At 39.7% G+C, this 19690-nt stretch overlaps 1 protein-coding gene across 3 annotated transcripts in view; it reads right to left on the bottom strand.

The window, feature by feature from the left end:
* The window catches only part of VWA8 (von Willebrand factor A domain containing 8), a 287936-nt gene that overhangs the window by 249726 nt on the left and 18520 nt on the right, over window positions 1-19690 (bottom strand). For all 3 annotated transcript variants that reach the window (XR_007356839.2, XM_048851261.2, XM_048851269.2), the window contains exons 3-4: window positions 5223-5353; window positions 1861-1971 (exon numbers count right to left, since the gene is read on the bottom strand). Coding sequence is in view for 2 of the 3 variants with exons in the window: in XM_048851261.2 (XP_048707218.2) it covers window positions 1861-1971; window positions 5223-5353 (242 nt within the window). In the remaining variant the exon portion in view is untranslated. The remainder of the gene's footprint in view (window positions 1-1860; window positions 1972-5222; window positions 5354-19690) is intronic.

Raw genomic sequence — 19690 nt, 5'->3', positions numbered from 1 at the left:
GCTGTGTGTCCTTCGTGTAGCCCTTCTCTCCCATTCCACAAGTGATGTCAGCATTTCTTCTGCTGCATCAGAGTTCTGCCTGCACAGACTCTTCTCCCCACCCAGCAATGAAATCCACCACATCCTGTGCAGACCAGGCTGGAGCGCATTTGGGGCATGTAATCTCCATGATCAGCTCTGCTCAAGCTGGCATGCTCCCAATGCTGATCAAACAGGAAATGGGAAATCAAAATTTCCCAGGGCTTTAGCAGGGGCGGGCTGTTTCCTGTGTACCTGGCTGAGGTGCAGCAGAGTTGAGAGTGATCTCCAGAGCAGTCACAGATGAGCATTGTGTTAGTTTTTAAACGTCATATGATACACAGAATACATAATCAGCAATAACACAAATTTAGATGAATATATTTAACAATACGGTTTAGATATTAGAATCTGGATATTCAGGTATCTCACTCATGAAAAGTTGTACATAGATTTGATTGTGGAAAGTGAAATATATCAATGAGTGGAGATTGTCCCTCAGTAATTGAGAATTAGGTTGGTTGTCTATTTAGAGAGAAGTACTTGTTACTTTCCTGATTGTGCTTCTCATCGACACTCTAGCTCATCCCTCCTGGTATTGCCAATGGAGTCTATTATAATCTTACCCCCCGGGGTGCATCTCAACTCCGGCTCAGCTATGCCAATGGAAGTAATTCAAATCCAAAGTCTATTGTATACATTATTTTATATCATCCTTTTGGGGTATATTTCAAGATAGCCTACATAGAGCCTCCTCTATTTTGAAAGGTTTCAGAGGAACAGCCGTGTTAGTCTGTATTCGCAAAAAGAAAAGGAGTACTTGTGGCACCTTAGAGACTAACCAATTTATTTGAGCATGAGCTTTCGTGAGCTACAGCTCACTTCATTTGAAATAACCCATACTCTGTGGATCACACAAACTACAGAAAACTAGTGTCTGGCTTCTATAATGTTTTGCATTTATATAGCACCTTACATCTGAGAAACTCAAAAGCACTTTATAAATATAAATTAAGATTTAATGCACCTGTGCGAGGAGTATAATATTCCCTTTTATTACTAAAAGGTCATTAGATATGTTATGGTTTTATACATAGTAACACGGCACATACATTTACTTACCATCAATTAAAGCTTAGGTTATGAAAGTTTCATTATTGTAGGTAGAACATCAGTATCTAAATTAATGCTCCTAATGAACACAGTTCTATTTAAAATGCATGTAGCCACGTACCAATAAGTTCATTTCATTTCTCTTTAAGGCCTGAAATGTGGTCCTTAAGCATGTGTGTAACTTTTAAGCATATTAGCAGTGCCACTAACTTCAGTGCTTAAGTACTTTGCTAATTTAGGGTCTCAAGCCATGTCTACACTTACCAGTAGATCGGCATTGCGGCAATCAATGCAGCAGTGTGCAGTTAGTGAAGACCCGCTAAATCAATCACGGAGCGCTCTCCGGTCAACTCCGGTCATCTCCCCAAGAAGAGTAACATAAGGTAGTGGGAGAGCAACTCTCATTGACCCAGCACAGTGTAGACACCGCTGTAAATCGACCCAAGCTACATCAACTTCAGTTATATTATTCACAAAACTGGAGTAGTATATCTTGGGTCAACTTACTGCGGTAGCGTAGACAAGGCCTCAGTGCTGAAGCATTTTCAGAAGCAGCAAAATCAAGTGGACTACATAAGCCTTTCGGTCTACAGAAAAAAGCACCTTAAATCAATATTTCTGGAATTCCAATTTACAGCTTTAAATGTATTTCTTTTTGATTTTTCAGACTGCAATTTCCTTTGGACTAGCTGTAAACAGTAAGAAGTTTGGGATGTGATAGCAACTTGCCTGATCAATATAAAAAGCAGTCCCAGCTCGGATCTCTCTGCGTTGTTTCAGATCTGTTTCTGTGGTGTCCCTTGATAGTGCAATATACTCAACCTCTCGTTTGGTCAGCTCCTGTGGGCAGTAGTGAGAAATTTTTACACAACCCTAGGCTGCAGCACAGTCATTTAAAGTAGCTCTGAACAAAAATTTAATCTCTCTTAGTTTTAACATGTTTACAGTGTTTTCTTCCTCACACATAACAGTTTGAATTTTTGCTCAATAAAATTTTTATACTCCCCAAACCTGTTCTAAAAATCATAACAACCACCTATAAATTCTCTAAACCGAATAGCTAAGCCCTGTAAAATGCTTTATCTCCAAGATGACTTTCTAGCAGTGGCCACTGAAAAGCAATGAGTCATAAGCAAAAATTCACAAGTTTCCTATTAAGTTCAGGAGTATTATAAGTTCCCACCCTGCTTCTGTTCAGTGATGTTAATATTGGTCTCAGAAAAATAACCACTGAGTTTAAACATCCTTGTGAGTAGGCTGAAGAACTACATTTTTTGCCTACTGAATCATGCTGTTATTTTTTGTAAGCTTTTTGGAGCAAGGACTGTGTTTGTGTTTATACAGCGCCCAGCACAATGGGTCCAAGTCTATGACTGGGCTCCTGAGTACTATGGTATTTATTATTTATATTAATAACTAAAGTTTTAAATCCGGAAATTAACAGATTACCTCTATAAGACAAAAAAATGGGTTTGTGCCATTTCGCTGTTCTATGGAATAGGTTTGAATTTCCCCCCTTATGTTTGTATCCTACTTTGCTTTTTTTAACCTTAGAAATAGCAGGAATATCAGGTGGGTCTCCTGTTCTTCTGTAGGCCTCAGTGGGGACTCGGAGATACACACCAAGAATGCTCTCAGCTCTTAGCTGAAAGCGTTTTGCATCTTTACCAGAACTTTCTTCCCAAACAGTTCATTTGAACATTTGTAAGCAAAACAAACTGTGATGTTTCACTCCATATTCTTTATGAAAATATGTTTATGATATGAATATGACATAACTGAGATATACTTTATGCAAGATGGCTTTTGTACGATATCATTGGAAAGGTTATGATTTACTGAATGTGATTATCCAATTTGTATGCCAACATCACTTCTGTATCTGAAGTTAGGAATACTGACTATGTATCTGTATTTCAAATGTGTTACTTTGGGTGTCACTCCCAACTAGCCCTTCAAGTACAATAATGGAAAAGCCAGACAGGGCTAATGGCCCATTAGCAAAGACAATGGGCTGTGAAAGAGCTTAGTCTTCCTGTGGACACTCCAGACAGCCTACGAGTAATGGCTGCCACAGCCCTGCAGAAACATTGGTCTGAGTCACCTGGTACTGGACCCACCCCTGGAAATGCCAGTGTTCTTCCACTGGGAGACAAAAGGTTTCTGTATACACAAGAGCTATAAAAGGCAGGGGAGTGACATCATCATGGTTCTCCTTTGCCTCTCCACCAAAGGAGATACTGAAAAACACCTAGAAGCAAGAACGGAACTGAGGGGAGAAGGGCTGAACCCAGGCTGGGAAGGCGACCAGTCTGTGAGTGGAAATACCTGAAGTCTCAAGCTGCCGGCCAGTGCAGCGGCCTTTCAAGACTTTCTGTAACAATATCTAGGGTGAGAAATTACTATTTGTAACCAATTTCTTTAGTGAAACAAGCTTAGTTTGTGTGTTGTGTTTTATTTGCTTAGTAATCCGCTTTGTTCTGTTTGCTACCCCTTTAATCACTTAAAATCTGCCTTTTATAGTTAATAAACTTATTTCTTGTTTATAATACAACCCAGTTTGTGTAATTCATAACTGAGGGGGAAAGGGGGGGGGGGGAAGAAGAGGCTGTGCATACCTTCCTCCACATTGAGGGAGGAGACAGATTTCATAATAACCATTAGATCTGCACCCCAAGGAAAGTGGACACCTGAGTGCTGGGGCAAGTCCTTTAAGCTGGGTCCCCAGAGCTGATCTCAGTGTCTCTGTCGTTCTGCAGTTGGGTGTGGCCCGGACTGTGTGTGTGCTGGAGGAGGCTTAATAGCCTGGCTCAGCAAGACAGGTAAAAAGGGTGCACTGGCTGGCAGAACAGGCAAGTTCAGTGGTATCTCAGCACATCAGGTGGCATCTCAAATGGGGGCAAACCATCACACAAACATAAAAAATTTTTACGCAATCTTATCCAGTCAGAAGACAGGATATTGGGCTAGATGGACCTTTGGTCTGACCCAGTATGGCCGTTCTTATGAATAACTGCCATTTAATTACATTTCATTTCCTTGACATCTAGTAAGTTATAATGATACCAGTTCTCTCATGGTCCATACTATCTCCCAGGACAGATGCAATTTGTATTTCTAATGTAAAAAAACAAAACAAAAGAAAAACATATGGCAAGGAAAATGCTTTCTTTATACAACTTGAGGAAGCAGAAAAGGGCACATTGTGGTAGATTTCAAAGCTAATGGATGAAGCCACACACCCATGGATCATAGTGGGGTGGGCAGGAAACCTCACACATGGTGCAGTCACAAGACCTCCAGCAGATACTTTAGATCCAGGGTGTGGGTGCCACACTCCCTCCCCTTTCCCCAGGGAACAGAGGATAAAAACAAATGCATATCTCTACCTAAACATTATGAGGAAAATCTGCAAGGAAAACCTCAGAGTATTCCTTCCCTCAACCCCTTCCCTCAGTTTTTCCATGGAGGAAGCAATGTGGCTCACTGTCTTTTACAGTATGCAGAGATCTTGATTCCGAAAAGTATGAAATACAAAGAATAGGCTATTTTTCCATTTGTGATTGCATATGGTAACACTTTTTCAACTGGTTTCAGAGTAACAGCCGTGTTAGTCTGTATTCGCAAAAAGAAAAGGAGTACTTGTGGCACCTTAGAGACTAACCAATTTATTTGAGCATAAGCTTTCATGAGCTACAGAGCTGTAGCTCACGAAAGCTTATGCTCAAATAAATTGGTTAGTCTCTAAGGTGCCACAAGTACTCCTTTACTTTTTCAACTGTTTTTTCTTAGTAACATTTAATTGATTAAGCAAAAAAAATATTCACTTAAATGTTTGTACTTTTTATTCATTGTAAAATAAAAACCAAACTTTGAAAAGCATGGCATGGAATAAGTTCTTTGGCAACTAAGTAACAAGTCATATAAGCTTTTCTAATATTACCTTTTACAATTCAACAAGTAATAGAATACATACACTCACCTACACACATATAGACACACATGCACACGTGCACCCACACACACAATAACAACTAAATAATCTTAACTACTTCCATTCTCATTAATATAAACAAAGTTTTAAAACGTACCAGGTACTGCATGGCAATAGAGCGTCGAAGGGGTCCAGGGGGGCCTATAAGAAAGACATCTTGCCCCAAAAGATCTTTTTGCATTATCCATCTTAGATGCTGGACTACAGATTGGGCCAAATTGTCTGACACTGTAAGAAAAATATATATATATAAATTAACTCTAGTCTGAATTATGCAGCTTTAAACAAATACTATTAAATGAGGTTGGTGGCCAGTAGGGATTACTGACATCGTACTCCTTGTTTATTTAGATTTTAAAATTGAATACATAAATAAATAAATCCAAAGTTGAATAACTCAAAAGCAGCTAATTGTGCACATAGTCTCTGTAATCACATATGTTCCCTACCTACCCTCATTCTCCCTGCCTCACTCCATTTATTTGTTTGTTAAATTCATGTCACAGTTGCACAATGTGGCCCCAGTCTTGACTACTGTAACATGAATAATAAATGAATTACTACTGTTATTAGAGAAACAGTACTTATCTAGCCTATATCTCATTGCTTTCATATAAAATTATATTTATTAAATAGCAATGTTTGCACCAGATCAAGTAGCTTAAGTTGTAGTGATAAATAAGGTCTAATTTGCTAGGGTTTTTTTTAATCAAGTTCTTCTATACATTTTAATCTACTATAATACAGATAAGTAGCTATGCAGAGTTAAAAATTCTAGTCAAATCTTAGTACTTCAGTCTTCTATATTATGCAGCCTCCAAAGACAGACTGAAAGCTAACAGACTCAAAGCAGATCCACTGGCTCTACATTAGAGTTGCTGAAGTCAGGGATGGAAGTATACCAGAAAAATACTACTTATCCTGTTAATTTACATTCCAGTATACTGCTCAAAGCATAACTTGATACAGTTGATACAGTTTTTGATTTGTGTGTTTCTGCTTACTCTCTGATATGCAAAATTTGGTAATTTGGAATAGATTTCCCAATCAAAAATAAAAATTAACAAGATTCTTCTGTGTCTTATTTTCATACTTCCTATACGTTTTGCAGCAGCCTTTTATCAAACAATCCTAAATCTGTTTACAGTACATTACTAGAGATAGTAATGGACTTGCAAACAAAAAATGTGCCCAAACATATGATAAAATTTAAAACAAAAAACAAAAATACATTCAAAGGCAAATGGTTTCTATGAATGGTTATACCACCACCGACTATACCAGTCGATCTCTCTCGTAGACAGAAACTGTCACAGAAGATTTTGTGCCTTCCACAACACATCCAATTCTCACCTCAGCATACTCCCAATTAGCTTCCAAGGCAAAAGCAATATAAAAGTTAGCCTATTCTTTATCTCAGACATGCCACTGAAGAACTGCCCTAGGATCCTAAGTGTTGGGAAAGCTACTGGCACTGAGTCATACAAAATAATTAGCCATTAGGTACAGCACATGTTTCCTCTGTGACTTGCCACTGTGGCAGACTGTTTAGAAGAGGCAATGAAGGAACACAGAAATTAGGCAGTGATGAAAAAAGTTCTTTCACCTTTTCCTTCTCATCAGAGAGGACCTTCCAAGGCAGTGGGTGAAATCTGAGCCCCAAGGAAGTCAATGAGAATTCAGCCATTAACTTCAATGAAGCAAGGATTCCTCCCAGGGCCCTACGCCCTTGGGAGTCTGACACTGAACAAACCAAAGATTTCATGTTGTCCTTATACAAGCTCCCAGAATTGTGGAAAGACTGTCACATATCCAACTGGCATAACTTTTTTTCACATAGGTTTCACTGTCTCCATCCATGGAGGCAGACGATTCTTGTAGACTGCAGAGCTTTTAAGGAAGGGTGTGGTCTGAGCCATCTGGTTAAGCTGAACCATGAATTCAGAGTGGGCCCTCAAAGACAACAAGGAATCAAACATTCAAAAAAACCAGGACGGGAAGCAGTAAATCATAAGAGCGCTGGAAAAATTTAAGGGTTACCACATCTCCCTTGACTTAGAAAGATATTAGGCTGTACACACTATCTTCATTCCATTCAATCTGCCTTCCCTATCTTTTGTCCCAGAACAATCTCAAACCAAGACTTATTCCCACAGTGCCGCCAAGAAGATATGAGCACCATCATTACCAGGAGGCGTTGGAGATGGATTGGCCATGTTTTTCAGATGGAAAGTGATTCCATCAACAGAATAGCAATAAGATGGACACCTGAAGGCAAGCGAAAACGAGGCCACCCAAAAACAACTTGGTGAAGCTGAGCTGAAAAATCTGGGGCACAGCAGGGGAACCATTGAAAGACTTGCCAGAAAAGTACATGAGTGGAGGAGCTCCATCGCTGCCCGACACACCAGAGGCATAATGGGTACTAATTAACTAAACTAGGCTGTGCAGTCAGTAAGAAGCAGGAACTAATATGTAGGACCACTTTTTTTCTATGCAAGACCAGTAAGCTATCTTACAGCTATCTGCTGTCCTCTGAGATAATTGCTATGTGAAAGTCTTTGCAGAATCAGGGCATAAAGCATCAGAGGATACCTCAGACAATTTCAGATGCTAGTGATGTACCCAAGCCTTGCAGAAGAAACAAAGAAACCAGATCTTGAAAGATAAGCAATATACAAAGTGATTTTCTATGTCTGACTTTCATTTTTTATTTATTATATTTTATGTGCATTTACTGGCTTGTGGGATGATCCAACCATTTTTATATTGTTATGAAAAATTAATTCTATATGCACACCCAGAGAATAAGATGAGCATCTGCTTTATAAATCTAAATAAATGCAATCAATTAAAAATAGATACAAATTATTTATCATTTCATCTTACCTAGATATTCAGCTAATCATCTCTTGCCCTAAAAATAGCATTTGGTACCTATTCACTTTAAAAGCATTTTAATTCAACTTAAAAGTTAATCACATTTCTTGTATGAAAAGCACCTGTTTAAAGTATCAGGGTGGACAGGGTACACTACAATGCAGCATACAAAACTACTCCATGTTGTTCAGTAAGATTTTCAGTGCAGAATAAAAAACTTCAATATTTTAAGCTGAATATTTTGACATGCTATCCAGGAAAACCACTAAAGGCTTGAGCCTGCTTCCACTGAAGTTAATCAGATTTCCGTCATTGATTTCAATGGGAACAATACTGGGCCCTAAGCACGAACTGTTTAAAACAAAGTACACATTTGTATTACACAACCAAAGGGAACAGACAATTCAAGTAAGTGCTTTTAAACAACAGATTATTTATGGACGTATGAATGATAACTATTATTTATTCCATCTGGTGTCACCATATAAACACATCTATGCTGGAAAAATATTTTTTTCAAATTCAATATGCATTCCATAGATAACACATACACACAGATTATGAAAAATAAATTCACCACAGAGAATAACAGAATGTTGGGAATCATTAAGAAAGGAATAGATAAGAAGACAGAAAATATAATATTGCATCTCAATAAATCCACGGTACGCCCATATCTTGAATAATGTGTGCAGATGTGGTCACCCCATCTCAAAAAAGATACATTAGAATTGGAAAAGGTAGAGGAAAGGGCAACAAAAATTATTAGGGAGATGGAACAGCTTCCATATGAGGACAGGTTAAAAAGACTGGGACTTTTCAGTTTGAAAAGAGACCACTAAGCGGGGATATGATTGAGGTCTATAAAATCATGACTGGTATGGAGAAAGTAAATAAGGAAGTGTTATTTACTCCTTCTCATAACACAAGAACTAGGAGTCACCAAATGAAATTAATAGGCAGCAGGTTTAAAACAAACAAAAGTAAGTATTTCTTCACACAACGCACTGTCAACCTGAGGAATTCTTTGTCAGAGGATGTTATGAAGACCAACACTACAACGGGGTTCAAAAAAGAACTCAATAAATTCATGGAGGATAGGTCCACCAATGGCTATTAGCCAGGATGGGCAGGAATGGCACCTTTAGCCTCTGTTTGCCAGAAGCTGAGAATGGGCGACAGAGGATGAATCACTTGATGATTACCTTTGAAGCACATGGCATTGGCCACTGTTGGAAGACAGGATATTGGGCTAGGTGGACCTTTGGTCTGACCCAGTATGGCCATTCTTATGTTCTTAACAGTGTGAAACTTTCTATGAGAGACTTTGGGAAATTAAAAAAAGCTTCATTATAACACATAGTTCAAGAAGAGACGGCTCATGCAGCAAATCAGAAAAACTGCACTATCAAGAGATTGCTATTTATAATTGCTGAAAAAGTATTTGCTTTTAAAAAAATATAACCACAAATGTAAAATTGTTTTAATAAATAAACCTATCCTAAAAATTGTAAGATGCAGACCATCCTTGAAAGGCATTAACTACGTTCTTTAACCTGTTTTATGAACTTGTCCCTTGTGCTTTTTTATCATGACTACTCTTTAATAAGAGGGTTACAACAGCCATATATGATAATGTTTTAAGTAGGTAGGAAATCTTGCTGTAAAACTGAACTCTTCAATTTCGCTAATCATGCATTAAAACATGGCAAAGTCAGCTGTCATGCAGCGTGACTATGAATGCCTCTGGTGTATTTCACAATAATATGAGTAGCCAGTTCTATTTTTAGGATGGCCTCAAGAAAAAACTTGGGTCAGACTTAAAAGCAGTGCCAGAAATAGAAACAAGATTTAAGAATGTACAGCAACATCTGCAAAACAAACTGACATGTAGAACAGAACATAAATGTTGTACAGCATACAAGAAAATTCTAAAGTCTCTAGGGCATTCCCCCATGGATTTAATGTACTCCAGTGCACTTATGTTCTCCTGGTTGTAGTATTTACCCTAGAGTTTTAACATCCAGAAATACTGGTTATTAAATTCCTACAAAATTTCATAATATCCCTTTTTAGGGATAATAACACCATACGCAGAATTCCTTACTGACATATTTAGTAGCCAGGAGCTGGAGAAATGTTTCTTTGCTTACTCGTTCCAAATCATTCTGTTAGCACGCAGATTAAAGTTCTATCAATTAAAATACATTTTGTAAAATAACAAAAGTCAATACATTGAGTATTTCTAAAATCAATCAGAGGCAATATGTTTCAAATAAATGCTGAAAAGTCATCAAGGAAAGTATGCTCCTAGATAGTCTCTCATGACACTACCTCTCTTGTTTTTCCAGAAATTATTTTTATACTAAAATTTAACTTCTATACGTCATTGATCCTCTCTATACATATACTCTATATATTAACCATGTTTAAATTACACAGTTAAGTACTCAATAATTCAGGAAAATTATGAAGTTATGATTGTATATACAACCTCGCCTCTCCTCCTTGTACCTATGCATTATAATTCAGTCCATAATTAGGTGATCACATTTTTTCGACACTTTCTTTAGCAACTTATACTGAACAAGTGCATCTAACTTACATTATTTTTTGTGTACTTACACTATTTTCATTGTATATCCAGTACATTGTATACCCAGTATATCTATATTGACTTACACTTTTTATATGGTTATATTCTCTTATCTATCATCATCGTAGAAGTACTATACATTTACTTTATGGCCAATAGTAAAGCTTTTTTTAAAGGTGAAATTTAGGGGTTGAGGCAAACTAGTTGAAAGTTAGATTGCATGTATATGCCACAAAACGTTCACTATTATTCAGTGTAGCTCTATTGGCTTCAATGGAGGTAAGCTGATTAACACCAGCTGAGGATCTGGCACTATATTTTTATTTTGAGTCTGTAAGATGTTGTATAAGAAGAGTTTGCAGTATATTCTGTGTAAGTTATACACTAAAAGACCATCAGGCACACACAGAATAGTACACAGTATTACAAGTTGCTATGCTTGTATATCTAGGCTGGGGGAAAGAAAGTGCATGATATTATATTATATTATTTGAGAAGCAGGAGGACACCTTACAAAGTGTGCATTTATTGCTTATAAAATAGGTAGTCAAGCCTGAGCCCGAGAATCCTCAAAAACACCTAAAATACAGTCTTTGCAGCACAGGATGGCTGTCGCTGCTTGTTCTTCCTAACTGGCAGATGTCAAAATCAAAATGGTTACCCAGCCAAAGATACAATCCAGCCCACTAATGCTTGGATTTGCAGCTTGTACCAACTCTGCCCCACAGAAAGGGTGAAAGCCACCACTGAAAGACTCTAGGCAGTCTCTCCTGGCAAGTCTCTCTGTTCCAGCTAGAGTGAATCCCATCATTCTGGAAGATTCATTTTCCTTCATAGCTACCATCTTTATGCAGACAGGCAAAGACATTTACCCCCAACAAGATAACATCCACTCCCAAAGGAGCAACATAACATACTAGATCACGTAGAAACCCAAACTGCCTTGGCAAAAACAGAAAAGAAAATGCAATGGTTAGTCAGGATAACAACAACATACATTTAGCGATAACATACCAATGGAACATTCAATAGAAAAGGATGATGGCTTACCCTGAGCCCTGCCTACAGTGTGTGGATGGGGTCAGAGGGAAAACCTTGCGATATCAGAAGACCTTGAATTGCCCTTTGGCTCCTTCCCGAGAAGACACTAAATATGGGGGAAGGAGGCTGCTTCTTCTGCCCCAGTCAAGATATCCTTAGGGCCAGAGAAGTCACCAACACACGGACAGGCTATGATTGGGTGCCAAGGAGCCCTTGACAATCATATAGGAAAACCTGCAGCAAATCCAGCCCACTGGGCCGTCACCCCACTGCCTTCTGAGTCTATGAAAAGGATAAAGGAGAGGCAGGGAGCCTGAGCTGAATAGCCAGGCATTGGGAGGCAAGGAAGGGTGGCTGAGCTTAAACAAGCAGTCATGCACAATGGTAAAGTGTAAAACTAAGGAGACCACAAGTAGACCAGTCTTACTTTGCATGTAATGAGTACAGTTTTCAAAGGCTCACAATTTGATCAAGTCCAAACCAATTTTCACTGGAGCACAGAAAATAATTTTTTTACTTATTCAAGTCTATTTCTCTGCCAAATTTCTAACCCTAGCCACTTCTGTGTTAAAGCTGTAAAGAAGCAAGTTGCAATTTTCTGGAATTTGGTTCTGTTTTTTTTAGGAATATAGGCATTGCCAAAATGGATCAGACCAGAGGATCTAAACCTGGATCCTGTCTCTGACAAAGGCAGTACCAGATGTTTCAGAGGAAGGTTTAAGCAGTTGGCACATGTGGGATTATCTGCCCTCCACAGTAGGTGTCCTCCTGATTACCTTAGTCCTTGAACGTGAGGTTTAATAGCCATCCCACATTTTTGTCATCATTAAATTCTAATTATGTGTATTCTTGATATCAATATAAATGTCCAATCCCCTTCTGAATCTTGCTAAATTCTAGGACTCGATGACTTCCTGTGACAATAAGTTCCATGACAAAATTATGTGCCACACTAAAAAGCATTTCCCTTTATCAGCTTTTTATTTGCCATTTTTAAAATTTAATAGAATGAACTCATGTTCTTGTGTTACGAGACAAGGAGAACAGAAATTTCCAATCTATATTTTCTGTACTTTTCACTATTAGAATACCTTTATGATGTTCCCTCTTATTCATCTCCTTTCTAAGGTAAACAAATTCCAATCTTTTCAATATCTCTTCATATGAGAATTTTTCTAAGCCCTAATAATTCATAGAGTTATAGAATTTAAAGCCAGAAGTAGCCATTAGAGCATCTATGGACCACTAGATCATTCTTATCACCTTCTCTGAACCCCCTCTAATTGTGCAATATTCTTTTTCAGATGGAGTGACAGTACTAGATGAGGCCACACCACTGGTTTACATAATGGCATTATTATTCTCCAACCTATTCCTTATATATCTGATTGCTCTTGTGTCCACACCTACACACTGAGCAGAGCTCTTTATTCAGCTATCATGACACTCAAGTCTCTTTCCTGAGTTGATACAGTTAATTTAAAACTTTGTAAGGTGTAGAAGTAGTTCAGTTTTTTCCTCCAAAGTGTATTACCAACTGTGTGCATTTATCAACTTTTAACTTTATATAACATCGCATTGCCCATTCACTTAGTTTGGTTAGGTCTCTCAAACTCCTCACAATCCTCTCTCGCCTTTACTAATCTACATAACATCATGTCATCTGCAAATTTCCTCATCTCACTATGCACCAGCCCCTTTTCTAGATCATTAATATATTAAACAGCATGAAATCTAGTATAGAACCCTAAGGAACCCTGCTGTTTACCTTGTGCCATGATTAACATAGACCATTTAATCCTATTATTTGCCTTCTCCCTCATAGCAAATTTTTTATCTATGACGGTACTTTGCATCTCACCCAATTATTAGTTTCTTTAGTAGACTCTCACATGATACTTTTTCCAAAGGCCTTTTGGAAGTCTAAATAGACATCAACCAGTTCTCCTTTATCCACTAATTTAGTGAGACGTTGAAAAAATTCTGAGAATTAGGGAGAAATGATTTTCCTTTGCAAAACCATTCTGGTTAGACGCTGTCATATCATGATCTTCTAGGTATTCTGTCATTCTGTTTTTAATTACCATTTCAACCAATTTGCAGGTACAGATATTTACTGGTCTGCAATTCCATGGATCATCCATAGAGCCAATTATAAATACAGTAACATTTATTACCCTCCAATGCTCTGGAAGAAGAGTAACTAGAGTTCTTCGAGATGCATGTCCCTGTGGGTGCTCAACTTTAGGTGCATATGTGTCCAGTGCCTTTGATCAGATATTTCTGGTAGCAGTGCCCAATCAGCCCACAAATGCACTCTACACATCTTTGTGCCCTGTACTAAGGCTATATAGGGCTGTGTGGGTAAACTGCCCTCAGTTCTTTCTCTCCCACAAAGTCCACAGAGAAATCCCAAAGCAGAGGGGAAGGAAGGTGGGTAGTGGATCCACAGGGAGATATGCCTCAAAGAATGCACAAGGTGAGTAAGTGTTCCTTTTTCAAGTAGTGTCCCTGGGAGTGCTCCACTTCAGGAGACTCCCTAGCAGTAACCCCCTTAAGGAGGCAGGAGATTTGGAACAGATTCCACTACTGAAGAGAGAACCACATTGTCTACTGCAGCATCCAATCTAGCAGTATGAATGAAAGCATAATGGTTGGGAAAAAAATATGTACCAAGGTTCACATTGCGGCTCCAAAGATTTCAGCAACTGGAACGTCCTTGAGTAGGGTACAGATGTAGAATGTGATCTAATAGAATGTGCAGTCATTCATAGGGAAGGTTGAACATCAGTGAAACCATAACAGGTAACACATAGAGAAATCCATTTAGAGAGTCTGTGTGTGGAAACAGTTGATCGCATAGACCTATCCGCAAAAGACACAAAATGTCCAGAGGACTTCCTGAAAGGTTTGGTTCTGTTCAAGTAAAAGCCCAGTGCTCTCTTGACATCTAGTGTATGGAACATAACTTCCTTTACTGTCTGACATAGCTTACAAAAGAAAACTGGAAGGTGAATAGTCTGATTAATGTGAAACTCAGAAGAAACTTTTGATAAAATTTTTGCAGGGGTTGTAATGACACCTTCTCCCTGAAGAACGAAGTAAATGGAGGGCCTGCCATTAAAACCTCAATCAGCCCAACCTTTGGAGCAGAACTGATGGCCACCAAAAAGGCCATCTTCATACACAAATGTAACATAGAGCACATAGTCAGTGGCTCAAAATGCTGTTTCATGAGATGATTAGGAACAAGGTTGAGATCCCAAAGCAGAGTAGGATCTCAACTCTGCGGGAAAAATTTATAAGACCTTTCAGGAACGTCATTGTAGTCAACTGTGTGAAAATTAAGAAACCTTTTACAGGTGAGTGGAAAGCTGTTACTGATGCTAAGTGAGCCTTGATGGAATTCAGACTGTCCTGATGTCTTCAATTCCAACAGATAATCCAAGATTGTGGAAAGAGATGATGGGACAGGTAAAAGATAATGGCAATTACACCAAAGATGATATCTTCTCCATTTCTGGAGGTAAATGTGTCTTGTAGATTCCTTCCTGCTATTTAAAAGCACCCATTGCACTTCCAATGAACAGGATGCCTCTAGTCCAGACAGGAACCATGCCTGGAGTTGCAGAACATTCATACTGGAATGAAGTGTTCAATCCGCATTTTGAGACAATAGTTGAGAATTGATCAGGAGCCACCATGGAGGACAAGAGGCGAGTCTGATGAGATAAAGACACCAACTTGCCCTGGCCAAGTTGGTGCAATCAGAATGACTCTGGCTTGGTCCTGATTGATTTTGTTGAGAACCTCTAAAAGCAATGGAGTTGGTGGATACACATAAAACGAACTACTTGTCCATAAAATGAGAAAAGCACCTCCTAAACAGAATTTCATGCACTTCATGTTGGCTGCAGGGCCAAAAGATCATCCTCTGGAAACCGCAAAGGTTAGGAATATTTTGTCGAGGACTTGAGAGGCCAGATCCCATTCATAATTTAGGGGCAAATGTCTACTGAGACCGTCTGCCATGGTGTTTTGTATACCCGGGAGGTAAGAAGCTCAAATGACTATCTGGTTGGCTCTGCGCCTGCTCAAAAGCTTTATTGTTTTGGTGCAGAGCGAGGGGGAAAGTCCTCCTCTATGATGATTGATATGATATATACAAACTATGCTGTCTGTTACAGTCTTACAACAGAGGCGGGCAGCTACAGCCATGATGTTTTTTGAGAAACCCCCTGGGGCAAAAATCAGGCTGCAGGGTAGGACCCGATACTGGTAGTGACCGTGATCAACTATGAAATGAATAAATCTTTTGCAAGAGGGATGAATTGTTACATGGAAGTAGAGGTTGAAAGTCGCAAACAAGTCCACGAACTCCAAGGAGGGAATAATAACTACTCGGAACACCACCCTGAATTTCAGATGTCTGACATCCTTGTTCAAATGGCTGAGATCTAGTATTGGTCCCCAAAACCATTTTTTCTTGGGTATCAGAAAGTACCTTGAATAGAATACCTTTTCCTTTGTACTGAAGTTGAACTAGAGCAAGCGTGGGCAAACTACGGCCTGGGGGCAGGATCCAGCCCGCCAGCCATTTTAATCCGGCCCTCGAGCTCCCACTGGGTAGCAGGGTCTGAGGCGTGCCCCACTTCGGTGCTCCGGCGCTCCAGCCAGGGAGCAGGGTCCATGTGGCTCCCAGAAGCAGCGGCATATTTCCCCTCCAGCTCCTACGCATAGGGACAGCCAGGGGGCTCCGCTCTGCACATTGCCCCTGCCCCAAGCGCCACCACTGCAGCTCCTATTGGCCGGGAACCACAGCCAATGGGAACTGTGGGGGCGGTGCCCGCAGACAGGGCAGTGCGCAGAACTGCCCAGCCGCGACTCCACGTAGGAGCCGGAAGGGGGACATGCTGCTGCTTCTGGGAGCCACTTGAGGTAAGCACCGCCTGGAGCTTGCATTTCTGAACCTCTCCCTGCACCCCTGCCCCAGCCCTGTTCCCCCTCCTGCCCTCCAAACCCCTCGATCCCAGCCCAGAGCACCCTCCTGCTCCTCCAAATTCCTCATTCCTAGCCCAACCCCAGAGCCCGCACCCTCAGCCGGAGATGGAAAGTATCAGAGAACAAGGTCCATATTCCTTATAAGACTGAATCTGGGCACCTCAAAACTACTTGCAGTACATTACCTATGGGCTTCAATAAGGCCAATGAGGAGGACCATGAGGCATGGAGCAAGGTAGCCATCACTGGTCTTCCCAAGAACTAACAGGCAGAGGTCTTCTATGCTGCCTCTCTTTCCTCTGCAGAGGGGAATAACATCTTATCGAATAAACTGGAGACCCTTGAACAGAAAGCTGAGTCTGAGTCCGAATGCTCCTCCATATATTGTAAAAGGAGTGACAAACCTTCTCCCTGAATGGTAGAAGTTTAGGAAGCAGTAAGTTTCAATAAAAAATGTGCACTTGGAGACCCAGCAGATCTTGGTACTAAGAGGTGTCTGGAAGTCGCAAGGAGGCTCGTTCGGTACCATGAGATCTTTAGGGCACCGGAACTCCTGAGATACCAGGAACACGATAGAACTTGACATAGGCTTCGAGGTTGTTCCCGATGTTGCTGTCGGAAGCACTGATGAAAATACTGATGGCACCACAGACTCTAAGGAGGCTGTTTTTCTTGCTATTGTGGGCTCTGATGGTAGTAGTAGTCATATTTGGTCCCATTCTTTTCCTGCCAAGAGACAGATCTGAGATGAAATCTTAGAGTGCTTTACCATACCTGAAGTAGTCGGTGCCTCAACAGCACTCCTTTCGGAGACTGAAGTCTCCAGGGACTGGATCTTCTTTGAGGAGGAACTCTTAGTCCTGCTCCTTTTATCCCCTTCCTTCGTCTTTGAGTGGAAAGTTCAGAACTGACGGACCAGTTATAGGTAACCTCAGTCACAGAGAGTTTTGAAGACTGGGATCTCGATGCTGCCTTCACGCTGGAAGCTCTCGTGACCATGATCTTAAAGTACACAGGGCACTAACAGAACTAGAGGGTTCCTGTACAGGAGGGTTCTCCGTACCCGGGCCTGAAGCCGGTCTTAAGGTTTGCTTCATCACTAATAGCCTCTACTTAATTTTCCTGTTTTTATGGGATCTTCCCTTAAGAGAAGTGTAAATCTTACACTTGCAGGGGATATGCAAGTCTCCCAAGCAACGCCTGACTCAGCAAAAGAGGCACCTTTTAAAACCCAGGGAACCCAGCATCCCAGATACAAGAAAAAAAATTTGACCCCTGAATAGGGGAAAAAACAGTATTTTTATTTTTTAGAAGGAAAAAAGAACACGAGAATAACAATTCTAACAACTATATACAGCTAAGTATCCTATAAACTAACTGAAGAACTAACACTATGTACTATATTCTAATGCTAAAAAGAAAAACAGCCACACACTAAATTCTGTCACTGGACGAAGGCGGTTGAGAAGGAACTATGGGTGTTTAACATGCACACACCTATACAGCCTTGACATGAGACATGAAGAGGATGTGAAGGGTGCACACACGGGCCAAACATACACTGCTACTAAAAATCTCTGACCAAAGGCAAAGGGCACATGCACTCCTGAAGTGGAGCAACCACAAGTGGAGCAACTGCTCGAAAAAGAACAGTGGCTGTTTTTAAATGAGAGATTGGATAGTTTTGTAGGCACATTAGCCATTTCATACTTAAGCTCCGTCAGAACTCTTAGATGTAAATCATTGTTATGGATTTCATGTTTTTTTAAATTATCAGTTTGTTCTACCACCTCTTCTTCTGACACCTCAATATCTGCTTTCTTATATTTCTAATCCAACCATTTCTTTCTAAAACTGGTCAACATTTTTTTGCAACTTCCTTGTGATTCTGGAGAGCCTATTTAAAGGAGGAAATATAACTCTGCCTCACTCTCCTCCTAAACACTAGTGGCTGAACAATTTTTTCCTCAAACAAACAAACCAACCAACCCTAAGCAGGAAAAAGCCTTGACAATTTCAGCCTGCAAGCTGAAAGTTTCAGAAATGTATGACTACCTGAGAAACACAGCTTATCTTACCTTAAGTGCAGTTATTGCTGTAAATCCTGCTATTAACACAAACGTATTAATCATTTATGGTCCTAGTAATGTCACTGACTTTTTAAGCAGAATTGCTAATTAGCTTCAATAGGGAATTCTGTTTAAAGATCAATGCTACAAGATGGCTCTGTTTTACAGTCAACATCAGTAGGAATTACCGCTTTAATTATACTATATTGTGAAGTAAATAGAGGGGACCATATAAGAATACTTTAATTTATTAGTAGAATACTTCTACAGAAAGTTCAACTCATGGTCTCTGTATGCTATTCACCCACAAGATGCTCATCCACTGGACAGACTTAAGGTTGTATTTACGAATATTACATTATAATAATTTAAAATCCAATATGTGGAAAGTCTTTTTCGGGTAATCTGATTTTACAGTATATACTGCGTCCAAGAAAATTACATTAAAAGAATGTTAAGGTTGCAAAGTCAACCACATACAAATTAGGAAATACCAAAATGAGGATTGCCAGTGCATATGCATATAAAGCAGTCATTAATTACACGGTGACGTACTATTTTATCCATGTGCAATCAGGATGGATGCTACTCACTGAATAAGTAGCCATTCAATATTTATTTTTGTCCTCACCCTTCAGTGTGTCCCCCCATGCACTATTTACTCACACCATGCAACCCTTACATCCTGTATACAGCATTATTCTTGTCTAGGGACTTTTCTATGGTGTTTTCATTTTCAGGCTTTAGTTCTTTACAAACATAAATTAATTTATCTTCAAACCCTGTCTGAGGTAAGGTGATATTATTGTCCTTATTTTACACATGGAGAATTAATGCAGAGAAATTAAGACACACATTTTCAAAAGTGTCAGCTAATTTTGGGTGCTTAACTTCAAAAGCTTAAGGCCCGAATATTCAGAGTACTTACATTTTATAACACTTCATATGTTCAATGCACAGCTCCCATTAACCTCAGCT

This window comes from Caretta caretta, chromosome 1 (genome assembly GCF_965140235.1).
Source record: "Caretta caretta isolate rCarCar2 chromosome 1, rCarCar1.hap1, whole genome shotgun sequence".
In the NCBI taxonomy this organism is placed as follows: domain Eukaryota; kingdom Metazoa; phylum Chordata; order Testudines; family Cheloniidae; genus Caretta; species Caretta caretta.
This window is presented reverse-complemented; position numbering and strand designations above follow the sequence as displayed.